Raw genomic sequence first — 25965 nt, 5'->3', positions numbered from 1 at the left:
TATTTAATATGTGATGTATATTCTGTACTCGTACATTATGTACACTTGGTGACCGGCGGAAGGCATTAGTTTTGTTTTTCGGCAAACTGACCACGTGCCACTGTGCCGCACCGTTTCGCTGACCTGGGTCAAGATGTTAAAGTAAATAACAAAAGGATAATACTGGCCTACATTTTATTTTTGTTGATCTCAAAATCAACATTCTGTAGCTCATGCAGCTATAAATAGGAAAAATATCTTCCTGTCTTATAATGCTATGTATTTATGTAGTGCATGTTTCGATGAATGAGATATACAGGTAGGAATACGCAAAAGCAAGGGCTATTTGTTAATTCTCCAATTTTCAGTTTTTGGTTTTAATAATTTTAATTATAATTTTAATTATAAATTGAAACTTCCATCATTTAACGGTTAAAAATAGGTGCTAAGCCCAGTCCCAAAACGTTTGTTCTATGCCCCATTTGAACCGTTCGGCGAAATCACTTTTATAGAACCCAAATGTTGAACCCAGTTTTCAAATATATCAAGTAGAAGTTATAGGAACATTAAACGACATTCATTACCGCCGATATTGTATATAGAAATTTCATGATATTAAAAAAAAATTGCTCAGCGCTTAGTGTCTATTTAAAATTATTGAGCTAAGTATAAAGTGCGTCCAACTCGTTTCAATAATTTAATCATAATACCTCTAACGACCACCTTTTATTAATAAAAAACAGTAAAACTGCAATACATGTTAGGGGTGGAGTGGAGAATATTCCTTATATATGCACGAGACGCTAACCATTTGTGCCTCGGGAACAGCATAATGGAATGTTTTGTTATTGTTTCAAAATTTAATCTTTAACTTTGCAGCACTCTCTTTAACCCTGCTCTGTTATGGCCATTACGTTTATATAATTAAACTCCCGTATTTTGCTTATAATTTGTCTCATTCTGGCATGAGGATAATATTTCAATGGCACTAGACAATGTACTGATTGGAGATCAGGTGTTGCTTTCTGGTAATTAACGTATCTGTTAGCCCCCCCCCCCATCCTAAAGCCACGTGTGTAAAGCCTCTCTTCTGGTCCTCAAATCAAGTTCGGTCCCTTGGTTCTAAACTGTTTACCAGAGGCTCTGTTCTGGTCGTACACCTGTAAATGTCCATCATGACGTGTTCAAACGTGTTCACCAAACGTGTCCTTGGCTGACTCTCTTTTGGGCCCCAAACTTTTTCTGCGGTATAGTCTTCATTTGGAAACCTGCCAGTATGACGTTCGGGGGAGGGGAAGGGATTGATTACTTGCAGTTAAGCAACTCAACTAACGGTCATTTGGTTGATTCGAGAGATCAACCGACTTGCTGGCTATTATTTCACAGCATAAATTGAAAGATATAAATTGCAGAGTAACCGTGTGTCGCAAGGATACTACATATAATTATTTATTCCCTTCATGCCCCCCCCCCCCCCCCCCCCACGGGCCACTTGTAATTGATACTCCGTATCTTGATTAATGTGGAAGAATCGACGAAAGATGAAAAGAGCGCGCAGACGTGCTTTTGACAGGTCAGGTCACGAAGTAACGGATACGGCATCTCAGACCACAAAATGTGGCTTCACAGGGCAGTGAACAAACTCGAGAAATTTCCCTCTCCGACAAAATTCCGAGCATATATGGTCACCCTGCTTCCTACATGTCTTTACAACAATTCAGTATCATTATACTGAATTCTATTACTGTCCTATTACTGATGTTGTATTCAACCATCTAATAAAATTTGATATTTGAACTTGAAGAAAATTTCATTGCAGGATTTTACAATATTGTTATTATATGGCACAGAATAGAGGTTCCAAACAGGTATAGCTGCTAACAGTAAAATTGTTTGATATTAATAAAAATATAAACAATAATGCTGATAATAATAACTAAACCACTCTGCAGGCTTACTGTCTACGGGTTATTGCCAAGATGTGTTTAGTTTATAACACTCTTCTCTAGTTCGGGACATTTACAGAATGTCTTAACCTCTCTCTCTCGTCATAAATCGAAGTCTCTGACATTTAACATTAGTAGGGGAGACCGGGGCTAGTTGGCCCAGTTAGACACTTTTGGCCTTGTAGAGCCAACTAGGAGTGGGTTAGAGTAACAAAACCGGTTTCAAAGTAAGCCCCATGAACTAAGCTACGTATGCAACGTCATTATTTTTCGAATATAATGCCAGGTAGCTCACAATTTGACAAAAAACGCAGTTGACGTCAAGGGGGCCAACTTGCCCCGCCATGGGGCAAGTTGGCCCCAGGGTCGGGGCAAGTTGGCCCCCCTTTACGAAAATGAAGTATATATCCCATGTAAACGCATTGAAATACATTTTTATAATTTTTTAATTTATTTAATTGATTTTTGAGAGTCTTTGATGAATAAACAGTTCAAATGAGGCAGATTTATTGAGGTTTCCGTTCGTCACGTTGTTGGGGGGGGGGGGGGGGTATGTGTTGCAAGAACCAAAATATCTATCAATAAAATGTATTTTGTTTTAATTAAGAATAAATAAATAATGGTATAAAGAAGGTTTTTAATGAATGAAAACGAATAATAAATTTTCTATTTGAAAGAAAGTAACAAATTCAGTTGTAAACCATTGAGTTTGTTTCAATAATGGTCTCTAGCTAGGGAAGGGTGGAAAATCCCCTTGGGGCCACATATAAGACTATAAATACAAAGGGAATCCCCTTACAATGAATTAAGGCAAAATAAATGTTTTTCTACGGAAAGTCAAGTGGATTTTCTTTTCAATACTTACAATCAACAGAATATTTCTAATATAAATTTTCAAAAAGACACCAGAGAGAAAATTTAAAAAATCAATCAGACGGTAATAGACACCGGCAAGCTTTGTCAATTTCACCAACTTGTTTATTTCAAACAGCGTTGCGCGCAAAGGTTTGTGGGTAATATGAGGGTCCAACTTGCCCCGAGTCAAGGGGGCTAACTAGCCCCGGGTGCACATTATTTATTTTAAAGGATGGTAGCCATTTATGGTGCTAGAATGAGCAACGATGATACATCTATGTGAAACTTGAGACAATGAGCTTCAGTTTGATGCCCTATACATATCTTATATTCGATCAAAAGCCTATGAAAATAGATTTTTAAATCTCTTAAACAAAATTACTTTTAGGTGCAAAAATCGTTTATTTCGACTCACCGCTTAAGTAAAACTTTTTAACGTCCGACACTTCCTTAGCATTGTAGGCTACGGTCACTTTGCAAGAGTATGTGGCCAATTTTTTTACCTCGTAGTTACTTTTTCATAAATTGACGGGGGGCCAACTTACCCCGGGGTCCAACTAGCCCCGGTCTCCCCTATTTAAATTCAGGATATTTACAGAAATGTGTGAACATGATATTAATTCGAGAAAGGGTATTTTATAGTATTTTTTAAATGTTACAAAGGAAATTACCAAAAATATATAGCTTTCCATATTGAGAAGACATGTTCCTCTACTCCCCCTCTCCAGATTTCCTGTCCCGAGGAGCAATATGTTTGTCCTAAGCTCTGAAGCTCTGAACGCGTTTGATAGAAACCAGATGTAGAGATAGTGAGATTTTATTGCCCGAGCCAGACTACCGACATTCCAATCTTACAGGTTGAAATAAGTGTGGGCAGGGGGGCTATATATCTTCTTAACCGACCAAGCTAGATAGTCACGAAACACGATAAAGTATATCAGTAAAAAGGCTCAACTTGACTTTTTTCATTTCAGATCGTTATTTCATAACATAATAGTTGCTATGCCCTTATGCTCCCCCTCCCACCCTGAACTCTTGTAATAAATATTCTTTTTTTTTTTCATATGAAAGATGAGAGCGTAAATTAACTTATCCCAACCGCTCACGTTTTGCATAACGTTTTTATTAATGTTTCATATTACTTTTAATAACTGCTGACTGCTTTCCCTGTTAGAGGGTACAATGAAATAAACCAGTGAAAGTAATGGAACGTGTCATATATTTATTCCGATATTAATCTGAATATATGTGGCTCACATTTTCACTTTTTGTTGAAATTTTTCTCACATCGAACTTAATTAATTGGGTTGGAGTGTCTACATCTGTAGCGGTGTTTTAAAGGGTCATAAAGTGACCAATTTTTGACATAGCGTTATGCGGGACTTAGGTAACTTTTATATAAACGGAAAATAATATACCGTAGATTGATTCACAACTCTGTCTCCGGTCGACTGCAAGCCCCTTACGGACCAACCAAAATTAAATGCCCGTGTCTGGTGCGGGTGCTCTGTTTTCGTGGTTCTCTTACATAATTGTGCGGTGCTTCGTTAATCTGGCAACAAATCTCGCTACAGATGAGATGCAAATAAAACGGTATAATGATCGACGCGAAAATGCCTTAAGTCTGTGTTGATGCTTTCCATGTACGCACATCTACTATAATGTATAGGATTCGAAATTATCAACATCGGATTACTTAAAATAACCATCCAAAGATCATGTACATTACGGCGCGTACACACAATTCGTTTGATGTGTGGTTTTTAATGAACTTAAATATAGATGCTGCGATAAGGGCCACCCATCTGAATAAGATATATATATAGGATGAAACAGAAATTGAGACGACCCTGGAGTCGAGACAAAATGTATGTTAAAGAATCCCGATTCTGTAATAACAGTTAGGTTTGTCTCTAATAAATTAATTTGAATTGTGCTCTATAACAAGAGAGGCAGTCAATGTGAGGGTCGGTGGCACTTTTAATGGTGGGGATCGAGTATTTAAATTCACAGATTTCGGGCATGAAAGAAAATTTTGTGGTTTTCCAGAGGTCAGTTTGTAAGATCAAAATTCAGGCCAGGGCGCTGTTCTGAATCTTTCCCTTGAAGTGGTACATGTAAATTGAAACGGGGATGTTAGCCTTTAATTTTGCCCAAGGGAGTACAGCGTTGTGTAACAGTAAATTGCATTGGTATGCATACTTATACTACGTAGTTATACTGGATCTGTCCTCTACCATTAGTCGATCAAATCGCCACAATGTCTTTGGTCAGATCACTGGGTTTTCATGATATTCCCTTCACTGTACGCTCCTAAAGCAATACAATTGGGATGCTAAGTTGTCATCCTGTAGCAAAACATCACTTGAACATTATCCGAATGATATGGGATATGTAGCTTGTGAAGGCATAGGTATAAATACCAACAAGGTATGCAGCACATCTCTAAACCAGCCCCGTCAATCAAACACACATTATGGTCAGTTGCGTCCTAGTTTAAATGCAGTCAAACAAGCAATTGTGCTTTAATTACGAATATATTGCGCGTTTATTAATAAACTTTGTTTATTTTAGATCCGCTGATTCGAAAATAATATAATCCATTTCTACTACTTGCACAAAACGCCTACATTTTGGCAGTTTTATAGTGACCATACCTAAACCCTTAATCCTGAAAATTGAAAAAAAAATCTGAAAACAAAATGCGTAAAAAAATAAAGTAGCTAGACTATCCTTGATAGGGAGCTTTTTACATAAATTGCAGTATTAATAGATTTATAAAACGTATGCAGCAAAAATGCATTATACTGTGCCTATATAAGCTCTGAATCACTATAATTCTTGATGGTCCAGTGGACATTTGGGAAATTCACGGGAATAAACGCGTCCATATGAAAATAAGAGCTTATACTAACTTAAAACGGAATAAAGAACGCACGACCATGACAGTGAGTGAGTAGCCCCCCTCCACATGCACACAATCACCCACGAATGTCACTGTCTTGAAAACAAGAAGCAGAGAACGCCATAAATATTGTAGTAGTATTAAGCATCCTAAAGGTAGTCACGCAGCAAAACTTTTGTGTTCTTTAAAAAATATGAGAATATATTATAGCAAATATAATACAATTTTAAATAATTGAAATGCATTTCTTTCTAACATTCAGTTTACGTTCGTTTTTTGGTAGCCTCTCAAAGTTTTAAACCTCAAATATTGGAGACCATAATAGAGTCAGCCAAGGACACGTTTGGGGAACACGTTTGAACTCGTCATGATGGACATTTACAGGTGTAGGACCAGTACAGAGCTTCTTGTAAACAGTTTAGAACCAAGGGACCGAACTTGATTTGAGGACCAGAAGAGAGGCTTTACACACGTGAAGCCAGGTTCCGTATAATCAATTCTTTAACTAGCATTTAATTACGGTGATCCCGACTAGTGTAAAATCCTGCGTCGAATGACTTGAGCGTATATAACAATACCGGGAGGCAGGGTGGAGTTTTCCAAATAAATCATTTTGTGTTTGTGTGCGTGTGTGAGTGTGGGGCGGGGGGAGGTTACGGAAACTAAACTGACCCAATCAAAAATCACATTTCAAACACAGAGTGCTTGTTCGTATATGTTTAGGCCGACCAAACTGTCTCAGTGTCGGGGAGACAGCTACCGGGGTTGTGTCTTTTGAAAGGCGCATAAGACAGCAATATGCATTTTAAAAGTCGCTTGCCAAACCCGTAAAGATAAACGAATGCAAACGACAGAGCCCATAAAGCTAATAGGTTTGTATTTATAACAGCACACAAGAAAATACACGGAATATATGTCATGAAGTCGAATTTACTGACATACATATATCTGTATAGAAAACCGGTCACATGACGTTTCCCTTATTGAAACGCGTTAACTTGCCCCATGATTGCAAATAATGGAATGTCTGTGAATTATTTAGATTAAACTATCTCAGCCTGTTATGTGAATAAATTTTGCTCTCGCACCGTGTGAAGGCCTCTAAATCGGTAAGTTTGCTCAGACATCGTTGATTACACTAGGTCACGCGTTGTGTAACATGCTGTTCAAAGTAATTTTTGTGCTTCTAATCCAAATTAAAACCGAAAATGATAATAAGGTCGTCCAGTCGGCAAATTCTTGCCTCAGCTTTCTAGGAAACAACATCTGTACCAGTATAATGAAACTGAAGAGTAGTAGAGGGTTGTTCAAATAATGGGGCGCACCGACAATTAGGCACAGAGCGTACGTCGTGGAGAGTACTAGAATATTAAAAGACATAATAAAAATAGAAAAAAAGGCCAGGGAGTTGCTTTTTCATCAATTGTTTTTCTTTTTTCTGAATTATTAGACAGAGACGTTACGCAGTAGATACATTAGAAAGTCACTTGCGTTGGCGGGCATCAGAGATTTAGAAAAAAAATAGAATTCGCAACTATAACTTTACCTCCATTTTTCACTTATCTGTTTTCTTCAAATGGCCTTTAAGTCTAGAATAAGTGATATTTGAAGTGTAACCATTAAAACATTTACTCAAGATCAATAGATAGAAATTCTAACATTAAATTCACAAACAAAATAGTCAACAGGCCCTGATATTGAGAGTGCTCCACCTGTTGCACATAAAGTCTAATGTTTTGTTGTAATAACAAGCCTAACTTTCCTGTCGAATCAATATATTTCTGACTAATGTTTTGCGTGTATAAGAATAACAAAGAAAAAATAAGAAACAAGGAAATTATTCAAAAATTATTTAACATTTATTTTCTTCCGAAAAATTGCAATCAACACCGGTTCATGTACCAAGATTATTAAGAAATAACCTTTTAGCATCAAATATCGGAAAAAGTTTTAGATTGGGAGAATAAAAAATATTAAAACTTTAAAACATAATAAATATAACCCCAATGAAAATGGCACTCATGGTCCTATATTTATCTTATGCATAGCAAAAACACTTATGGATCACAGAAATTATTATTAAATGGCATATCCGCTTTTAAAACTCATTTACTTGGGACATGGATTCAACAAAGATGAGAAATCTCTAACAAGTAGCAGTGTTTCTGTATGCTGCCAAGGCTATCCCATAATACTCTGCTTCGTTGGGATACTCTGCGGCAATCACCTTCAGCACATCATCACTGGTACAAGCTTGGCCATTGCAAGGGTTTGCAGGGAGATCACCGGAATTAACTTTGCTTTCTATCATCCCGACGATAACATCTGGAGAAACGCCAAAAAGTTTTCCAGTCTTGATGTCATCAACAACATCTCCAGTTATAGGAGCTGCTTGGACCAAGAACGCTTCAAGTTCTGCCTGTGTTGTGATGGAAGTGCCAATACAACTTAATGGAATTCCATCGTAGGAAGTGCGCGATGGGAAAGCGACCTTGATGATCGTCAGGACGGAGAAATGGTCGGGAAGACGGGCGTCGAGATTCAGAGAGACTGCGTTCTCCAGCATCCTGTCCAGTGTCAAACCGTCGGTCACCCAATTTATGACGTTGGTGGTGACTGTGGCGGAGTTGTATATGTCAAGCATTTCCGTCTTGGAGGACTCCAGGGCTGCCATGAAAGCCAACTGACTAACCAGAATAGTCCCAGATGTGACGGTATCATTATTCCACGTAGCAAGGAAGTCAGAGATAACCTGGATTTCGGCAGCGTCACGGAGGAATGTACACAAAGTGTCCTGGCAACTCGGGTCGTCTGCAATGGTGCTATCGACGGTACTAAAGAGATTGTACAAGGTCACGGTGTTGTTCTTGACTTTTGTATAGAGGTCTTGCTCCTCTACAAGAAGAGCATCTAGCTCTACCTGTTTCTCTTCCACGCTCTTCTTGGCTTCGTCGAGGCTACTGTCAATGGTTTCGATTCTTTCCTCTACACTTTGGGTTGACGAAATGGTCATGTACAAACAGAGCGCGACGTTCAAGGAACCGCCAATAGTTCCCATGGTAAGAACATTGCTTATCTTCACTTGACGCCCCCTCCAGTTAAACAGGTTAAAGTTTCGGAAAGATGACCAACCACTTTTGATCCTCTGCGTGAATGTTACTTTTTTGGCAGGCGTGTCCCAGTCAAAGTGCTTGAGATTACCGTCGGGTAACTCGGGAGCTGCTGCTTTCACCTTTGCGACGTAGGCGTCGAACTCAGCGTCTGAGAGTGCTTTGGAGTTATCTAAGAATTTACCTAAAACCAGTAACAAATAGAATTTTGATGTTTAATTGGTGTGAGAGTTTTTAGAGTTTTACAAATGAAAAATCATCAAACAAATAGTTGGCCTGAAACGTTTAAAAGAGGTTTGTTTACCGGCAGTTATACAGCACCACCCATTTTGTTACAATACATGTAATTATATTTGGAAGTTAGTGTAATGCTTGTCAACTTATTTAACTGCTGGAAGGCGAAAGAATCAAACCGATTGACAAACAATTTCCCAACAATCTATGTAATTCTTACCTGTTGTGCCAGCTTTATTCATACTGTCTAGCAGGTCAGGGTTATAAGCCTTCAGTCTTTTGTATGCATTGACCGCAGCAATGTCATTTGGGTCCAGAAAGTCTAGGCCTACTTTCATATTCTTTGGAAGATCAGCTTCAGGGATATCGATATCGTACTTGTAGAACTTATCTTGGTCTAAAACTGCGGCTTTCTTTACAAAGTCATCTAGCTCTGTTGTTGTAAGACCATCTGTTCTACTCAGGAATGCACTCATATACCCCTTTTGTTTCAGTGTGTTCAGATAGTCGGCGTTATTTTGCTGGAGCCAAGCAATTCTTTTGCCTCTCTCAAAGTCAAAGCTTTCAAGGAACTCGGAAACCATGGCAGACTGTCCAGATGGCGTCATGAACTTCCAGAACCGTCCAACATTCCCTGCGTCATCGAGCGACTGCAGAACCTTCAGTTTCCCCAATTCTGGAGAATCCTGCACGACGTAGAGTCGCCCTTCTGGGTTATACGCGAGTCTCATCTTGCCGTTGCCACCAACGATATCTACCACTTGATAGGACTGGCTTCTCGTGAGAACAGCTTGACGGGCGGATGTTACAATGTGGCTGGTGTGCAGAGCTACAAGGGGGACTGCTGTCATGAGAGCAAACATTACGTAGTCGCGGTGTTTTAAAGATTCGATTTGGGAATCTACAGATGACAGTGATGCTTTGATTCCGTTCAGGTAGGTTTCCATCTCAATCTGGAAACGTACTCTGATCTCTGTGACATTATCGGTGGCCGAGTCGTAAATATCGTCTGTTTCTTCTATGACGCTGATTGAATTTAGTAAGCCCATAAGACGAAGGTTGCTGGATGTTACCAGTTCCAAGTCTTTTTCAATTAGCTGTAAATTAGTAATGGCTTTTTCGTTGGTAGCATTCAATGTTGCCCATTCAACTTGTGTCTCCAGTGTCTCGTTCACAAGGTTTTCAATTTCGCTGCGTTTGGTTTCTAAATCTTTTAGTCTGAAAATGATTCAATTGCAAATAAGTATGAAAATGTTATGAAATGTGACTTTTCATAACGACAGTTTTTTAAAAAAATGTTTCTGTATAGGCCGTATAGAAAAGCATTTTTGTCTATACACGCTGGGTAGATTACCACTTGACCAAAGTTACATGATAGTGTTTGCATATTAGCAAAGAGACCGGTCACAATGTGAATTATCATTTTATAAAGTTCTATTGGAAGTCCATTTTACAGTTTGCGGAGGTCCATGGCTACCTTTACAACTATATGGTTGAAGGTTTGGCGGCTTTGATGAGAGTGCGAGTATGCAACGGGGTTTATTTTTTCCTTTCACAGCGTCGTTTTCTGTTAAAATCTCGAATTCCGTTTGTCTTACACATTAATGCCAACAATCAAATGATTAATTATTTAAATATCACATTTTAAAAGACCTATGCACATTCCTAAGCGATGATGATTATGAGATATTCAGAGGATATCCGTAAATGTGCAATTTTATATGGCTTGGTACAGATTGTTAACTTTTCTAGGACGACCTATTAGTTCTTTTAAATTCGTGTCCAGTAGGACTTCTACCCAACGTTAATGTATATGATCCCTTAATTGTACTACCGTAGCTGTCAGTTCTACCATGGCCATGTCTTTGACCTCTCCTTCACTACTGTTAAGTAAGGAGAAAACAGATACTGCATTTTATCGAAAGATTTACTGCATTTGTATAGCAGACGACCACAACTGGTAATACATTGTATCATAGTCATACCAAGTAGGACGCAAACCTACCTTTGGCAAGCTCCGGGTGACAAACTGTTGCAGTTTGTTAGGGTCGTTAAGTGCGCTCCTAGACACAGCAAATCATCCCAGAAATTTTTTAATACGAATTTCAGACCAGCTCCAACAACGGCTAAAAGGGAAAATCATATCACTTAAAACTCAATAACTATGCTAGATTAACTAAAGCAATGCTACAAGTTTCATGTACTGACAGATTTTTAAAAACCCGTTTAATACGTTCCAAAAGATGAAGATAAAACGGTTGCAAATTAAAATACAATTAAAATACAAAATTCCAAAACGCCAATTAGCACGTTCACTGTACAATGTATGTGCATAATCTAAAAATACGTACATCTCTTTTGGATGCGGTGAATTGATTCATCAGCTTCGTTATGTTCCAATAACTGCGCGTCATCATTAGCCTCTCTTCGCTGTACTCTGATGACGTATCCTATGACTGAAATAAAGGAGAAGTATTACTTCTGTCCATTTATTCTTTGAAACTTAAAACTTAATTTTTCGATCAGTGTGGCTTAATCGGGTAATACTAAACTTGGATTGTAAAAGACAAGACGGATATTTATATTTCAAATCACAAATCCACAGGCACAAAAGCCTTAAAACGTCGAAATATTTTGACCAAAATAGGTTTATATATATATATATATATATATATATATATATATATATATATATATATATATATATATATGAGTTATGTTGAGAACATGGGCCAAAATAGTAGTTTATGGCATGGGCCAAAGTAGTAGTTAATGGCATTCACTCACCTGGATGAAAATTCTGCACCAACAGCAAAGCTGTCATCACGGCCCAAACATACATCGTTGCGGTCTTTGACAGGCGGACCATGATATTCTGTAAGCAAATATTCCATAAATCTCAGAATTTATATGTACATGGATGAAATCATGAAATTTGCTATGTGAGATATAAATTTGTCGTTTAATTTCAGAATGTTGCTGTAGTGAAGCAGCTCATATAATGTTGTTTTTTATCACGCAGATGCTGCAAAGACCCCCAAAATTACGCGAATACGGCAAAATATTTTTACAAATAAAATATAGGAGTTAGGACGAAGCAATCAACAGTTATTATTTGGTATGTCGAAGATACGAGCAAATACATATGATATCCTAAATGTATCGAACGTGGGCCTGTTGTAAGAATAATGTTTTGAATATGACATACCAAATTACCAAAACGATAGCTACTTTCATTTTGCTTATCATAGAAGCCTTACTATAACCAAGTAAACTACAGTATGCCGAAAATATGACAGTCACAAAATAATAAATGAAAAAATGTTTGCTTACCTATATTCTCTCAAAATTTATATATGCTCACTATTGTTCTTCTCTTCTTCGCTTCTTTCAGTGTTTGGTTGCTGGGTTTAGCGGCGCTGTCCATTTATACTCTCTGGTCAAGGATGCAGTTTCGCCGCTCTCACGTCTTGTGGTCAAGGATGGCCTAAATTGCCATGGCTACAATCTGCGTAAGTCATCAGTGCGTAGTAAACGACTTCCGGACAGTCCACTGTCCAGCTAAATTTTATTTACTACATTTACTTAATACCTCTATGACACGATGCTGGGCCAGGCGTTTTATGATGCGATCCCTGTATTGCTATTTTGTACCCGAGATAAAAACAAAGTAAACAAACCTCAATTTTGGCTAAAGTATATTCAGTGCCTTTTTCTTATTTTTAGAAACACCGCTATTAAGTGTTATAGAAACTGTGACTAATTTTTCATTATTTAATTTCTTATTTGTCTTTGAACCTCTTCTGTAGAATATCTGCAATATCACAATAGATTTTATTCTATTAAGTTAAAATGACTGCGTTATTTAAAAGTTTGAATGTATCCGAAGGATGCAAACTAGTTTTATAACTGTTGCCCTTCATAGATTTTAAACCATGCAACAAATTTTAGAGGATGAGAGTCAGTATTTATGCTTTCTATTCAGGTTACTGTAGTTGGTTTAGAAAACCACGGAAGAAAAAATATTGTGTCATTTGAAAGATGTTGTCTAACTCTGACTGCTAAAATATCAGCTACTCTAATAATTTCACTAAAACACTTTGTGGATAAAGAAAGGTGTTGTATGGGGGAGGGGGGCGGGGCACTGTTGGCATCGGGCCTCCCTAACCTTAGATTACGGGGGAAACCTTCTTCTCCCTCCCCCCTTTTTTCGATAAACCCAACAACAGTGTACCTGGCTAAAGTTGACAAGACAAAACAATTTTGGCATCCCTGTGCCATGCAAATTACAGCAAAGTTGTTCTCGTTTTTATGTTGCGTTTACCGTAGGTAGCGAGAATTCTTTCATCCTCCCACTCCTTAGATGAATATTGTGCCACGTTCATTGTTATTTTAATTTTGAAGATAATTGGTATTATAAAACTAACAAACGTAAGCAAGCATGTTTTCGTGACATGTTTTGATTATTCTCACTATAAATAGATCATGACGTATGTACCCTGTTTATGGAAAATACATGTAGGGTCACTTTATATTTAGACCAGACCGGTGATGACTATAGGACACGCAGTCTGTAGCCTGTCTGCTAAAATATAGGTCAAATAAAATAAGAAATGTTACTGTATATTTATTAAAATATTGAGATCAGTGGGTGTTATATTCTGCTTATTTTTACGATCAGTGATGAGTGACAGTTATTGTGAACATTATATTTAATATGTAAATAATTTTCTGTACTCGTACATTATGTACACGTGGTGACCGGCGGAAGGCATTAGTTTTGTTTTTCGGCCAACTGACCACGTACCACTGTGTCGCACCGCTCCGGTGACCTGGGTCAAGATGTTAAAGTAAATAACAAAAGGATAATACTGGCCTACATTTTATTTTTGTTGATCTCAAAATCAACATTCTGTAACTCATGCAACTATAAATAGGAAAAAATATCTTCCTGTCTTATAATGCTATGTATGCATGCACAGTGTATGTTGGATGGATGAGATATACAGGTAGGTATACGCAAAAGCAAGGGCTTTTTCTAACTTTTCATGATGATATTTTGGGTTTTTGTAAGAAACTGCCTATATTTAGCATTAAAAATAAGTGATAAACCCAGTCCCAAAAAGTGTGTTGTAAACGACTTTTGAGCTGTTCGGAGAAATCACTTTCATAGAACGCAAATATTTTAAATATCGTGTAGAAATTTTATGCACTTAGAACCACATCCATCACCACCGATACTGTACATAGAAATTGCATGATGTTAAAAGAAAAATGCTCAGCTCTTAGTGTCTATCTAAAAAGAATGTATAATGAGAATGTAGAATTTCAACCGACTAAGATTTAAATGCGACCAACTGTTTCAATAATTTAATGCTTATGCCCCTAAAGACCACCACCCTATTAAACGGTGAAACTGCATGGGGGAGTGGAGGACCTTTACTTAAATGTACGGACTCCTGACCATTTGTGCCTCAGGAATCGCATAAGGGCATGTTTTGTTATTGTTCTCTAATCCAATCCTGAAGTTTGCACCACTCCGTTTAACCCTGTGCCTTATTATGGCCATAAAGTTTACATAAATTAACATCATAATTGGTAATAATTTGTCTCGTTCTGGCATAAAGTTAATATTTCGGTGGAATCGTACTAGACAATATATTGATTGTAAATCAGGTGTTGCAATCTGGTTATTAACGCAAGTGGTAGTACCCCCTCCCCCCTCCTCCCTGACAAGTGAAATATGAGTACTGCCGAACAATTCGTTTGAACGAAAATAATAAAGTAAACCACTGTAAGGGTTTGTTGTGATTGCTGTGATTGTGTTCAGTGTGTGTCGTGAATGTTCGTTTGCGTGCGTGGATATCATCGGTTTGAAGACCACTTGCACTTGCACTTGAAAGTCAGACGGACGTTGCAGGCTGGAATAGTTGAAATAATTGTTCTAGCACTCTTGCAGGTGAGTGTTAATATATTAAAGCAAGGACCAATCCACGGTTTAAATGTCATATTTCTAAATTTATATACTTACTTATTTATGGTGTATTTGGCATTGTTTGTTATATTAAACTCTTATATTTTTCTTTCTCTGTTCTGTCTTCCATGTCTTTCGTCTTACTTTGTGTAAATATTGTTGATGTCATTGTTTAAAATTATTTTGTATATAATTAATTATGTACTTATGATACAGGAGACTTAGACACTAAATGGCTTATAGATACAGGTTAATAACTACCCATTTTAAACCAGGTGAATAATATGGCTTCTTCTTTTTAAATAAAATTTGATTCATGTAAACTGGCTTCCTAACATATACGTCCTGAAAACACATTTGATTTTCTAAGCTATAACAAAAGGAAATACATTCATGGCACATAATATTATAGAACATCCTCATCTCTGGCCTTTGGAAATTGAATGGAATAGGAAAATTCATTTACAGCATGTGATTTTTTTTTTAATGACAGCTTTAATAGCGGCCTTGACACCACGAGGATTTGGGTAGGCCCAGAACACTGAGCTTGCATGTTTATCCGCATGCTAACCCGAGCGTGTCATTTGAATCGTGCAGAGAAATCACTTTTATAGAGCGCAAATACATGTTACTGATGTTCAACCCCATCTTTTCTGTGATATTTACGGTAATCAAAATATTGAAGACAGAGACAGGGTGCAAATTAAGTACCTTAAGCGTACATACATGAAGTGAGTGCGGAATCTCCATAATGCATATAAACCACTGCTACTAGTATCTTATACGACTATATCAGACCTTACCAATTGAGTAACCAGTTTGATATTTCCATGAGAAATCACTTAGTGTCACATACAACAAGAGTGAAACCTTACTAAAGTCCCCCCCGGCGGCATATTATAAACCCCACCTTTTATAATTATGTGTTAAGTCATTCTAACTAAGTTTATTTATTTTCATCTATTAGTTACCAACCTACGTTTAGTAGGGTGACTCCCGTTTTCGCCCACACCCACACATACTTATAAAAGCTACCAAATAATTTTATTCAATAAGTCTTGGTTATCAATCCAAAATTATCCTTGCAAACTATAATTACTTTTATAACCAAGAACCTGCTTGCAACATCACAGGGATTCTCCCTTCTGAACTTAATCCGACGTGTGCACACCAGACTTTATGGCTACACAGGAGAACATCAAAGGGTAATTATTACATCACATTGACCAATGGTAAGTTACCACTGGTCCACAAGGTTTAGTTACCACAACATTTACTGTCTTACAATTAGGCAGTCTTACGCCACTCAGTAAGACAACCACAGAAAGAAGAACGAGTAAGGACTATACAACAAACCTGCATAAGAGAGCAACAGGGACATGGACACAAGACCCCCAAGACAAGGTGAGAAATTTCATCATCCTTATTTTCCACCTCCCAACCCAAGCGGCATATTATAAGCCCCACCTTTAATAATTACAGGGTTGCTACTTAATATGGAATATTTTTTATCATTGTTATTTTTGAGTGCTGATTAATTATTTTTTGGCTTGAGTCATTAAAAAAGTATGTCACTGAGTGATAAAAACATCTAGTCTTCTGTTGTGAGATATTTTGGTCAATGATATCAAATCTGACATAAGATGCCATTCAAAAGAAAGGAACACCCCCAGAAGAAAACCATATCAACAGTTTGATGTCAGTATTAACTTTAAGCTAAGATATTAAAGAAAATGATAGCCTCCAGACAGTGATATGTTACACAGTCAAAGAACTCACTACAGTAAATCATGAAAAGTCAGTAACTGCGAGTATGACCTCCAGCAGCCGCTTGCAGCGCCCTCATCCTACATGGCATACCCTGTGACACGTTTTTTAGAGTTTGGATGGGGATATCATTCTACGCAGTGATATTTGCCTGTTGCAGTTCATCACTATTTACCGGCCGAGGACCATAGCTATTAATTCTGTGGGTTATTTTTGTCCAAAGTTTTTCAATTGGGTTCATATCTGGAGAGTTTGCAGGCCAGGGCAGTTGCTGAACCCATTGGTTTCGAAGAAAAACAGTGATTCTGCGGCCTCGATGTGGGGTTGCTCAGTCGTCTTGGTACACAAAGTTGTTCCTGAAGATGACTCTTACCAATCGAAGCATTGTTTGCTGTAGAATGTCTCTGTAGGAACCCTGGTTGAGGTTGCCTCCTAGAAAAACCAACTGGTTCTGGACACCGACATGAAATGCTCCCCAAACAGAGACGTTAACACCCCATGCTTGTACCCTAGGCAGTACACAATTATCGTTTTATGCCTCTCGTACACGTTGGCAGACACGGATTCCACCGCCAACCCTAAAAACTCCATATCTGGCCTCATCACCGAAAACGACGTGATTCCAGTGTTTTGGCTGCAAGGGCACGTGGTCCCCAGTCCATTGCAGACGGCGCTGTATATGACCTGCTGTTAACATTGGTTTCCCTACTGGTCTTCGTGCAAAATAACCAGCTTGCAGTAATCTCTTGTTCACGAGGGACCTTGAAACGGGCGTTTGAATGACATTCTGTCACTCTTTTCTGAAGACACTGGTTGTCTTTGACGACCAGCACGGCGCACTCTATGGAGAAAGCGATCCTGTCTTCCTGGTGTGATACGCGGACACCCAGGTCGAGGTATTGGAGTAGGTCCCCCTGTTGTAGCACTTCTTTGGAGGACTTTACTAACGGTTCCTGATAAATGTTGCATTGCCTGGCAATGGCTGTCCATTTCTGGTCATTTTCTCTGAGAGCAAGAATCCCATAGTAAGCTGCGTTGCTTAGCTGTCGAACCATATCTTCACTACGGTACCAGTCAAGTTTCAGAGCGATCCCTTTGTTGCTTCTCTAAACACACTCCAAAGATTGACCAAACCCATGCGTTTTTATACAAGGGCAGAAATTGCCGAAAAGACCACCCCTCACATTTCTGACAACAGAACATGCAGCTGCATGCATCAATTGTTTCGAGAGTTTTGTGGTAATTAGGTAACACACCTGGCTACACATGGAGTGACACCTCAGTTTTAGATTTAAAGTAGTTAGAGAGAAATTAAATATTTTGTAGAAAATTTACTCGCCAAAAAATAATATTCCATATTAAGTGGTAACCCTGTATGTGTTAAATCATTCTAACTAAGTTATTTATTTTCATCTATCAGTTCCCAACCTTCGTTCAATAGGGTGACTCCCCCATAAATCTTGTTTATAAATCTTAGATAAGATCCAGTGTCTTGCACGTAGCATGGACGAGGAGGGGGGGAATACAACATAAATCTGTAACTTTTCAGTAAATCTCCATTTTATTCTTCGAGCCATTTTCAATTTATAACACAGCTACACTTTTTCTGTCATATTCCATTTGCAGTGTATATGAATCAACAAACCTCTACTCCCAAGAGGGTTTCTTTACTAATCTTATCTAAACCTTCCTAGACAAGTTAACAGTAATAAAGATTTTTGCACAAAGGAAATCCAGTTCACGTGTCTGCGTCTATATGGTAATTATTTTCCTCCAAAGATATCTCTGAACAAATCTGATGTGGAACCATTTTAGAATTTCATCAAGATCATTAGAAAGAAATTCACAAATAAAAATACACAAACGAGTATATTATTAACGAACCCTGATACTGAGAGTGCTCCGCCTGTTACAAATATAGTCAAACGATAAGAGGTAATAACAAGAGCAGCTTTTCTCTCGAATCAACACAAGTCTGATCCATGGTATGAGAATTACAAACACAATTAAGAAAAAACTATCAAGCATTAATATCTGCTCCTGGATACAGGGATGGGTTTTGGATTGGAACAATTAAGGGATGAGTTATTATAGCTTAAAAGATCAAATAAAAGAACCCAGAATAAAGGCGGTGCTTATGGTTCCATGTATATTTCATTGTGCGTTTGTAAACAACAAGTTCAATAACAAAACATTAAACGCCGTACCATTATGAAACATTCCATTGGTCAAGTTTTCATTATCACTAAGGATGCAGACGTTTATTTTCAAAATATAACTGAACCAGTTATAGGAGCTGCTTTTTCAAAAATAAACTTGATAAACAAATAAATTTGTGGGAAAATGAAAGTTTTTAAACATGTATATTGAGCTCTCTACATATCTTATGCATAGTGAATAAAAGTAATGGATGATAGAAAGTATTGCTAAATGGCATATCCGCCTTTAAAGCTCTTATAATTGGGACATGGATTCAACAAAGATGAGGAATCTCTAACAAGTAGCAGTGTTTCTGTATTTTGCCAAGGCTTTCCCATTATACTCTGTTAGGTCGGGGAACTCTGCGGCAATCACCTTCAGCACATCATCACTGGTACAAGCATGGCCATTGCAAGGGTTTGCAGGGAGATCACCGGAATTCACTTTGCGTTGTATTAACCTAACGATATCATCCGGAGAAATGCCGAGAAATTGACAAGTTTTGATGTCATCAACAACTTTTCCAGTTATAGGAGCTGCTTTTAGTAAGAACGCTTCAAGTTCTGCCTGTGTTGTAATTTTAGTGCCAATACAACTTAATGGAATTCCGTCGTAGGCAGTGCGTGATGGGAAAGCGACCTTGATGACCTTCAGCACAGAGAAATGGTCGGGAAGACGGGCATTGAGATTCAGCGTGACTGCGTTCTCCAGCATCCTGTCCAGTGTCAAACCGTCGGTCACCCAATTCATGACGTTGGTGGTGACTATGGCAGAGTTGTACAGGTCAATCATTTTCGTCTTGGAGGATGTCAGGGCTGCCATGAAGGCTATCTGACTAACCAGAATTGTACTCGAGGTGACCGTATTATTATTCCACGTAGCAAGGAAGTCGGAGATAACTTTGATTTGGGCAGCATCACGGAGGAAAGTACACAGGGTGTCTTGGCAACTCGGGTCGTCTGCAATGGTGTTATCGGTGGTACTAAAGAGATTGTACAAAGACACGGTGTTATTCTTGATTTTTGTGTAGAGGTCTTTTTCCTCTACAAGAAGAGCATCTAACTCTGCCTTTTTCTTTTCTACGTTTGTCTTGGCTTCGTCGAGCTTGCCGTCGATTTCTATTATTTTGTCTTCCACGCTTTTGGTTGAAGAAGCTGTCATGTACAGACAGAGTGCAACATTCAGGGTTCCACCTATGGTTCCCATAGTAAGGACGTTGCTGATCTTCACTTGACGTCCTCTCCAGTTGAACAAGTTAAAGTTTCTGAAAGAAGACCACCCATTTTTGATCCTTTGCGTGAATGTGACTTTTTTAGCAGGCACGTCCCAGTCGAAGTGCTTGAGATTACCGTCGGGTAACTCGGGGGCTGCTGCTTTAACTTTTGCTGCGTAGGCGTCGAACTCTGCGTCTGTGAGTGTTTTGGAGTTTTCCAAGAACTTTCCTGAAAAGATTCACAAATCAAAATTTGAAGTTAATTTCAAATGAAGTGTCTAGTGGTGTGTTTAGTGTTGTTTTGAACAAAAATCTGACATATTTTCGCAATAACAAATTTGGTTTTGCTGATACACATCGCCCGTAGTTATCGGTAAATCTAAACCGAAATATACCACTGAACTGCGCAAACCACAACGCTTATATTTACCCGTCCTATCGCCTCGGTTATATTTTTGAAAGGCTTGCTTCACTGTGATGTTCCAAAAATTATAATAAACTTCATCTTTGAATATTTAACTGAAAAATACCTAATATAGAAAGTTCTTACAGGTGGGCAAAAGAAATTATCCAATTATTAAAGACACAGTAAACTAACTCATACAAGGATTGGGGTAGTTTATCACGTATCTAAATATATATGGGGTCGTACCTGTTGAACCGGCTTTATTCAACTTTTCAAGCAGGTCTGGGTGGGTAGTCTTCAGTCGGTTGTATGCATTGACCACGGCAATGTCATTTGGGTTCATAATGTCTAAGCCTAGTCTCAATTGCTTGGGAAGGTCAGCTTCAGGGATATCGGCATCGTACTTGTAGAACTTATCTTGGTCTAAAACTGCCGCTTTCTTTACAAAGTCATCTAGCTCTGTTGTTGTAAGACCATCTGTTCTACTCAGGAATGCAGTCATATACCCCTTTTGTTTCAGTGTGTTCAGATAGTCGGCGTTATTTTGCTGAAGCCAAGCAATTCTTTTGCCTCTCTCAAAGTCGAAGCTGTCCAAGAACTCGGACACCATGGCGGACTGTCCAGATGGCGTCATAAACTTCCAGAACCGTCCCACTTTTCCACTGTCACTCACCGATTGTAGAACCTTTAGTTTACCCAAATCTGGGGACTCTTGCACGATGTAAAGTCGCCCCTGTGGGTTATACGCGAGTTTCATCCTGCCGTTGCCACCAACGATATCCACCACCTGATAGGACTGGCTTCTCGTGAGATAAGTTTGACGGATGGATGTCACAATATGGCTGGTATGCAGAGCTACAAGGGGGACTGCTGTCATGATGGCAAACATTATGTAGTCATGGTGTTTCAGAGAGTCGATTTGGGAACCTACAGATGTCAGTGTTGCTTTGATTCCGTTCAGGTAGGTTTCCATATCAATCTGAAAACGTATTCTGATCTCTGTGACATTATCGGTGGCTGAGTCGTAAACTGTGTCCGTTTCTTCTATGACGCTGATTGCCTTCAGTATGCCCATGAGGCGAAGATTGCTGGCTGTGACCAGTTCCAAGTCTTTCTCGATCAACTGTAGATTAATGATGGCTTTTTCGTCAGTGGAATTCAATGTAGCCCACTCAACTTGGGTCTCCAGGGTCTGGTTCACCAAGGTTGCTATCTTATCTCGTTTAGTTTCCAAATCTTTTAACCTGAAGAAGAAAAAAGATACGGTTTCCGTTTCAATTAATCCAAAAAGTCAAGACTTTAGTTTTAATGTACATAACATATTAATGGGGGATTATTCGAAGGCAGATTGTGTAAAAGTATTTATCGTTCAACGAGGATAAAGTAGGTAGCCCTTTCCCTAGCCCGTGGTAGAAACGAACGGAGAAGTAAAATTGTCTCTTAATAGGATATCATAAACTCACCTTTGACAAGCTCCTGGTGACAAACTGTTGCAGTTTGCTAGAGTCGTTAAGTGAGCTCCAAGACACAGCAAATCATCCCAGAAATTTTTGAATATGAATTTCAGACCAGCTCCAAGAATTGCTGCAAGGGAAATGTTTCTCACTTAAAATACATAGCTATGTTAGATCTAAGAAAATTTACAGCTAACACTTCACGTTAGAAAACTTAAATGTAGCGTAAATTTACATTCTAATTTTATTTTGAAAGTCCTTTTATAAATTTCGAAAGAAGAAGATGATAATGAACGTGAATACACCGATGTGCGGGTGAAACAGGTACAAACGAAAATCTATATTATCAAAATCACCCGTTTAAGCGTTTGTTGTAGAATAAATATGCGTAAAAATAACAATACATACATCTTTTCTTGATGTGGTGATTTGATCCATCAGCTGCGTTATCTTCCAATAACCGCATCTCATCATTAGCTTCTCTTCGCGGAGCTCTGATAGCATATCCTATGGCTGAAATTAAGGAGAAGGTTCACCGTTCATTAACCTGTTATTTTTATTATAATTTAAAACGATCAATGTGTAGCCTACTGTTGAAATAATACTTAGAAAGGATCGAATGAAGTATGGTAAAAATTCCAAATCAGACTCACGGGCAAAAAAAGCTTTATAACATTCAAACATTTCGACTAAAACAGGTTTTATTACATATTTGTTAAAAAAAACGTGGGGCCAATACATTTAAAGCCCTCGTCACACTTATTCGGAATCAGCAGGAATCAAGCAGAACCAGCCGGACTGACTAAATTTAAAAATTCGTACTACATTCGGGAAGAAATTTCAACTTGACCTAAATTCTTGTAAGAATGTTGTTGGAATACTCAGAATGCCCTTGAATCCACATTTCGGCTGTATTAGCTCTCAAATGCAGCTCGAATGTAGTTGGAAAACTAGGAATATCAATAATGCTGCCAGAATGCAGTCAGAATATTTAGAATACACTTCGAATGCCGAACGAGTGTGGTTCGATTGCTAGCTGAAATAGGATCGAGATGCATTTGAGTTGCATTCTGGCTCATTCTAGCAGGATTTGAAGTGTCTTGCCATTTCGGTTCTCCCTCGAATGTGATCAGAATGTTTCGAATGCTGTCGGAATGCCGTGAGAATATTTAGAAAGCAGTCATAGTGCAGTTAGAATGCCATTCAAACGCCATTCGATAATTTTCCACTTGGAAACTTTTTAACATGAGCAAAACATTCGGGTCGGCCACAAGAACGGGTAAAAATATTTGGAATGCACTCGGAATTTTAAGAATGCTCTATGAATATCCAGGAACGCACAAAGATTTGTCTTCCCCACGGCATTCTTGCTCATTCCGCCTCTAGTGTGATGGGGGTATAATGCCACTAACTCACCTGGATGGAAATTCTGCACCAACAGCAGAGCCGTCATCACGGCCCAAACATACAGCGTCGCGGTCTTTGACAGGCGAACCATGACAGTCTGTAAGCAAATATTCCATAAATTTCAGAATAAACATGTACAAAATTATTAAATTTGTTATTGGACATTACGAATCTCGCCGTCGTGAAGCAACCGGTACTGTAAAGGACCACAAAATTACGCAGATCGAAACCTACTCTAGTGAGAACTTTTTCTTAATGTAACATACGAGCTAGAACGAAGCAAATAAACACATTGGACAATAGAACCAATACTTTGGGGGAGATAAATGACTGTAGAATGATATGCTCCTGGTATCATTTTATTAACATCAAATTTCACAAAAAAAAAAAAAACACGAAATGAGAACAAAATATACATTCTACCAAGTTATGCAGTTTCAAGTCCAAAATTAGTACTAAGTGGCATAGCCTCGTGACCTAATAATAGCTGCCAGTGCGAGGCAAGGATTCATATAATTGTCTGATGCGTTCATGGTTTATGCTGGCCCAAGCATGAAACACTGAATCTAACAGAGTTTGTCTGCTGGTTGGACGGGCATTTGTCAAAGGTTTTAACGTATCATTCCACACATTTTCTATTATGTTTGCATCAGGACTCTGGGCAGGCCACATCACCCTGCGAATGTCCTGTTGGTCAAACCAATCATCAACTGCTCTGGGTCTGTGACAAGGTGAATAAATGTCATCCTGGTGAATAAGTGGATAGTTCTTGTCACAAAACATGTTAGTAATAGATGGTAGCAAGTCTGCATGCCCCGCAAGAAAACGCAGAAGATATATATACTCCAGCGCAGAAGACTACTGCAATCATACTGCAAACCGCAGTAGACTACGGCAATCATACTGCAAACATGCTTCAAATCTGCTTCGATTTGGGAGCTAATTAGCATATTTGAAACATGCTTCTATCATGCTGCATATCTACTGCATTAATGCTCCTCTCTGTACAAACCTATGTACTTTTTGGAGTAGAATTGCAGTAGGCTATGCTGCATTTCTACTGCAAATATGCTCCACACCACTACTGCGTTAATGCTTTTTTGCTACTTCGATACTACTGCATTTTCGTGCGGGTGACTCCAAAGCATCAATATATTTCTGGTGATTCATGTTTCCATCAAACACTACCAATTCACCTACGCCATCGATGCTGATGCAGCCCCACACCATAATGGATATGCTGCTCCGGGTTCGAAAATTCCGTGCATGTGGTTAAAATGCTTTACCAGCAGTTCGCCAGCATAGGACCAAAGCGACACTCATCAGAAAAACTATATAGGACCAATTGCCATGGGAGCTGTCTAGTTCCAGATCCTGTGGGCCCTAGTTCACTCTACGTTGCCTGTTTTATTACGATATAAGAGGTTTCAGTCTTGCTACCCTACTGTACACTCTCTGAGCATGTAACCGACGCATAGCAGTTTTCACAGACAGATTCTTATGTGTGAAATTGTTCCACTGTGTTGTCAACTGACAAGCAACGTCGAACCTTGACAAACTGGACATCAAAATCAGTCGTCGGTCTTCACGGTCAGTAGTTTTTCTTGGACGACCCATCAGAGGCAATTTGTCTCTTGATCCAGTGTTTCTATACCGAGATCAGACCCTCTGCTCGGTTCTGACTGAACAATTCAACTGTATCGATATTTTGACATTGCTTATATTCCGCCTCTTCAGGTTTATAACTTGACGACTGTAATCGTTAAATTGCCATATTGGAGGAAGACAGGAATGACATTTGCTGTACATGTACAAGACCAACAATAAAATTCCATGGTATAGCGGTTTTATACCCATTAGTTACATTATAACTACCCAGGCATTATAACTACCCAAGATCTGCCTACTTTGATTACTGTGATTTAGGGGGTGACACTTCTATTGTCCAGTGTGTGTAGCAGTTTTGCCCTAGATACAAGCGAAGACAGATGATATCCCAAAGACAACACATACCGGTACAACGACAGCTGGTCTGTTGGAAAAACTATCATTTAGATGTGATATACTAAATGCGAAAACGTTAGTTGCTTTTTGACTCATCATAGAAGCCTTAACATAACCAAGTGCACTCTGTCGAAGAGAGCAATAAAAATATTTTTAAAAAATTGCTTACCTTTTTCCTTCAATTGAAAGTATTCAGTATTGCACTTCTCTTCTTCGCTTCTTTCAGTGTTTTGTTGCTGGGTTCAGCGGCGTTGTTCATTTATACTATACGGTCCCGGATACGGTTGGCCGGTACTCACGACTTGTGGTTAAGGATGGCCTACAATAACCTATGTTGCCATAGCTACAGGCTGCGTAAATGACTAGGGCATTGCGAAATACTTCCGAACAGACTATTGCCCTGCAGCCTGTAATTATATGCAACATTTGCCTAATGCCTTTATACCACGCTATTGGGCCATTGCTCTCTCCAGTGGTCGTGGAAGTATGAGTTAAACGGTCAAAACAGAATG

The 25965-nt window shown here is 38.6% G+C and overlaps 2 protein-coding genes across 3 annotated transcripts; both read right to left on the bottom strand.

Moving 5' to 3' along the window:
- Positions 1–7522: 7522 nt before the first annotated feature.
- Positions 7523–12657, bottom strand: LOC106167939 (uncharacterized). Of its 2 annotated transcripts, XM_087008827.1 has the most exons (6): positions 12363–12652; positions 11817–11904; positions 11381–11485; positions 11035–11155; positions 9250–10247; positions 7523–8979 (listed from the first exon to the last, which is right to left on the bottom strand). In XM_087008827.1, the coding sequence occupies exons 2-6, from the start codon at positions 11896–11898 to the stop codon at positions 7832–7834; spliced, it is 2454 nt and encodes an 817-aa protein (XP_086864953.1). In that variant the 5' UTR covers positions 11899–11904; positions 12363–12652; the 3' UTR covers positions 7523–7831. The 2 variants fall into 2 exon arrangements, with proteins under 2 accessions (XP_086864953.1, XP_086864954.1); XM_087008828.1 differs by lacking the exon at positions 11035–11155 and having other exon boundaries at positions 12363–12657.
- Positions 12658–18312: 5655 nt separating this feature from the next.
- On the bottom strand, positions 18313–25811 carry LOC106167963 (uncharacterized). Its single transcript, XM_013546872.2, has 6 exons — positions 25623–25811; positions 23459–23546; positions 22451–22555; positions 22052–22172; positions 20835–21832; positions 18313–20411 (listed from the first exon to the last, which is right to left on the bottom strand). Exons 2-6 carry the CDS (start codon positions 23538–23540, stop codon positions 19264–19266), a joined length of 2454 nt encoding a protein of 817 aa, XP_013402326.1. The 5' UTR covers positions 23541–23546; positions 25623–25811; the 3' UTR covers positions 18313–19263.
- Positions 25812–25965: the final 154 nt, after the last annotated feature.

Source organism: Lingula anatina, chromosome 3 (genome assembly GCF_051362555.1).
Source record: "Lingula anatina isolate TDL-2025a chromosome 3, LinAna3.0, whole genome shotgun sequence".
NCBI lineage: Eukaryota > Metazoa > Brachiopoda > Lingulata > Lingulida > Lingulidae > Lingula > Lingula anatina.
The sequence above is the reverse complement of the archived record's forward strand: the minus strand, read 5'-3'. Positions and strand labels throughout refer to the sequence as shown.

Excerpts from the sequence above, each read along its gene's own strand:
- LOC106167963 (XM_013546872.2), bottom strand. The coding sequence starts at position 23,540 with ATGGTTCGCCTGTCAAAGACCGCGACGCTGTATGTTTGGGCCGTGATG. Across the intron at positions 22,556-23,458 it reads GGTGCAGAATTTCCATCCAG|CCATAGGATATGCTATCAGA; the intron begins GTGAGTTAGTGG and ends CCTTAATTTCAG. Across the intron at positions 21,833-22,051 it reads TCACCAGGAGCTTGTCAAAG|GTTAAAAGATTTGGAAACTA; the intron begins GTGAGTTTATGA and ends TTTCTTCTTCAG.
- LOC106167939 (XM_087008827.1), bottom strand. The coding sequence starts at position 11,898 with ATGGTCCGCCTGTCAAAGACCGCAACGATGTATGTTTGGGCCGTGATG. Across the intron at positions 11,486-11,816 it reads GGTGCAGAATTTTCATCCAG|TCATAGGATACGTCATCAGA; the intron begins GTGAGTGAATGC and ends CCTTTATTTCAG. Across the intron at positions 11,156-11,380 it reads TCACCGCATCCAAAAGAGAT|CCGTTGTTGGAGCTGGTCTG; the intron begins GTACGTATTTTT and ends TTTCCCTTTTAG.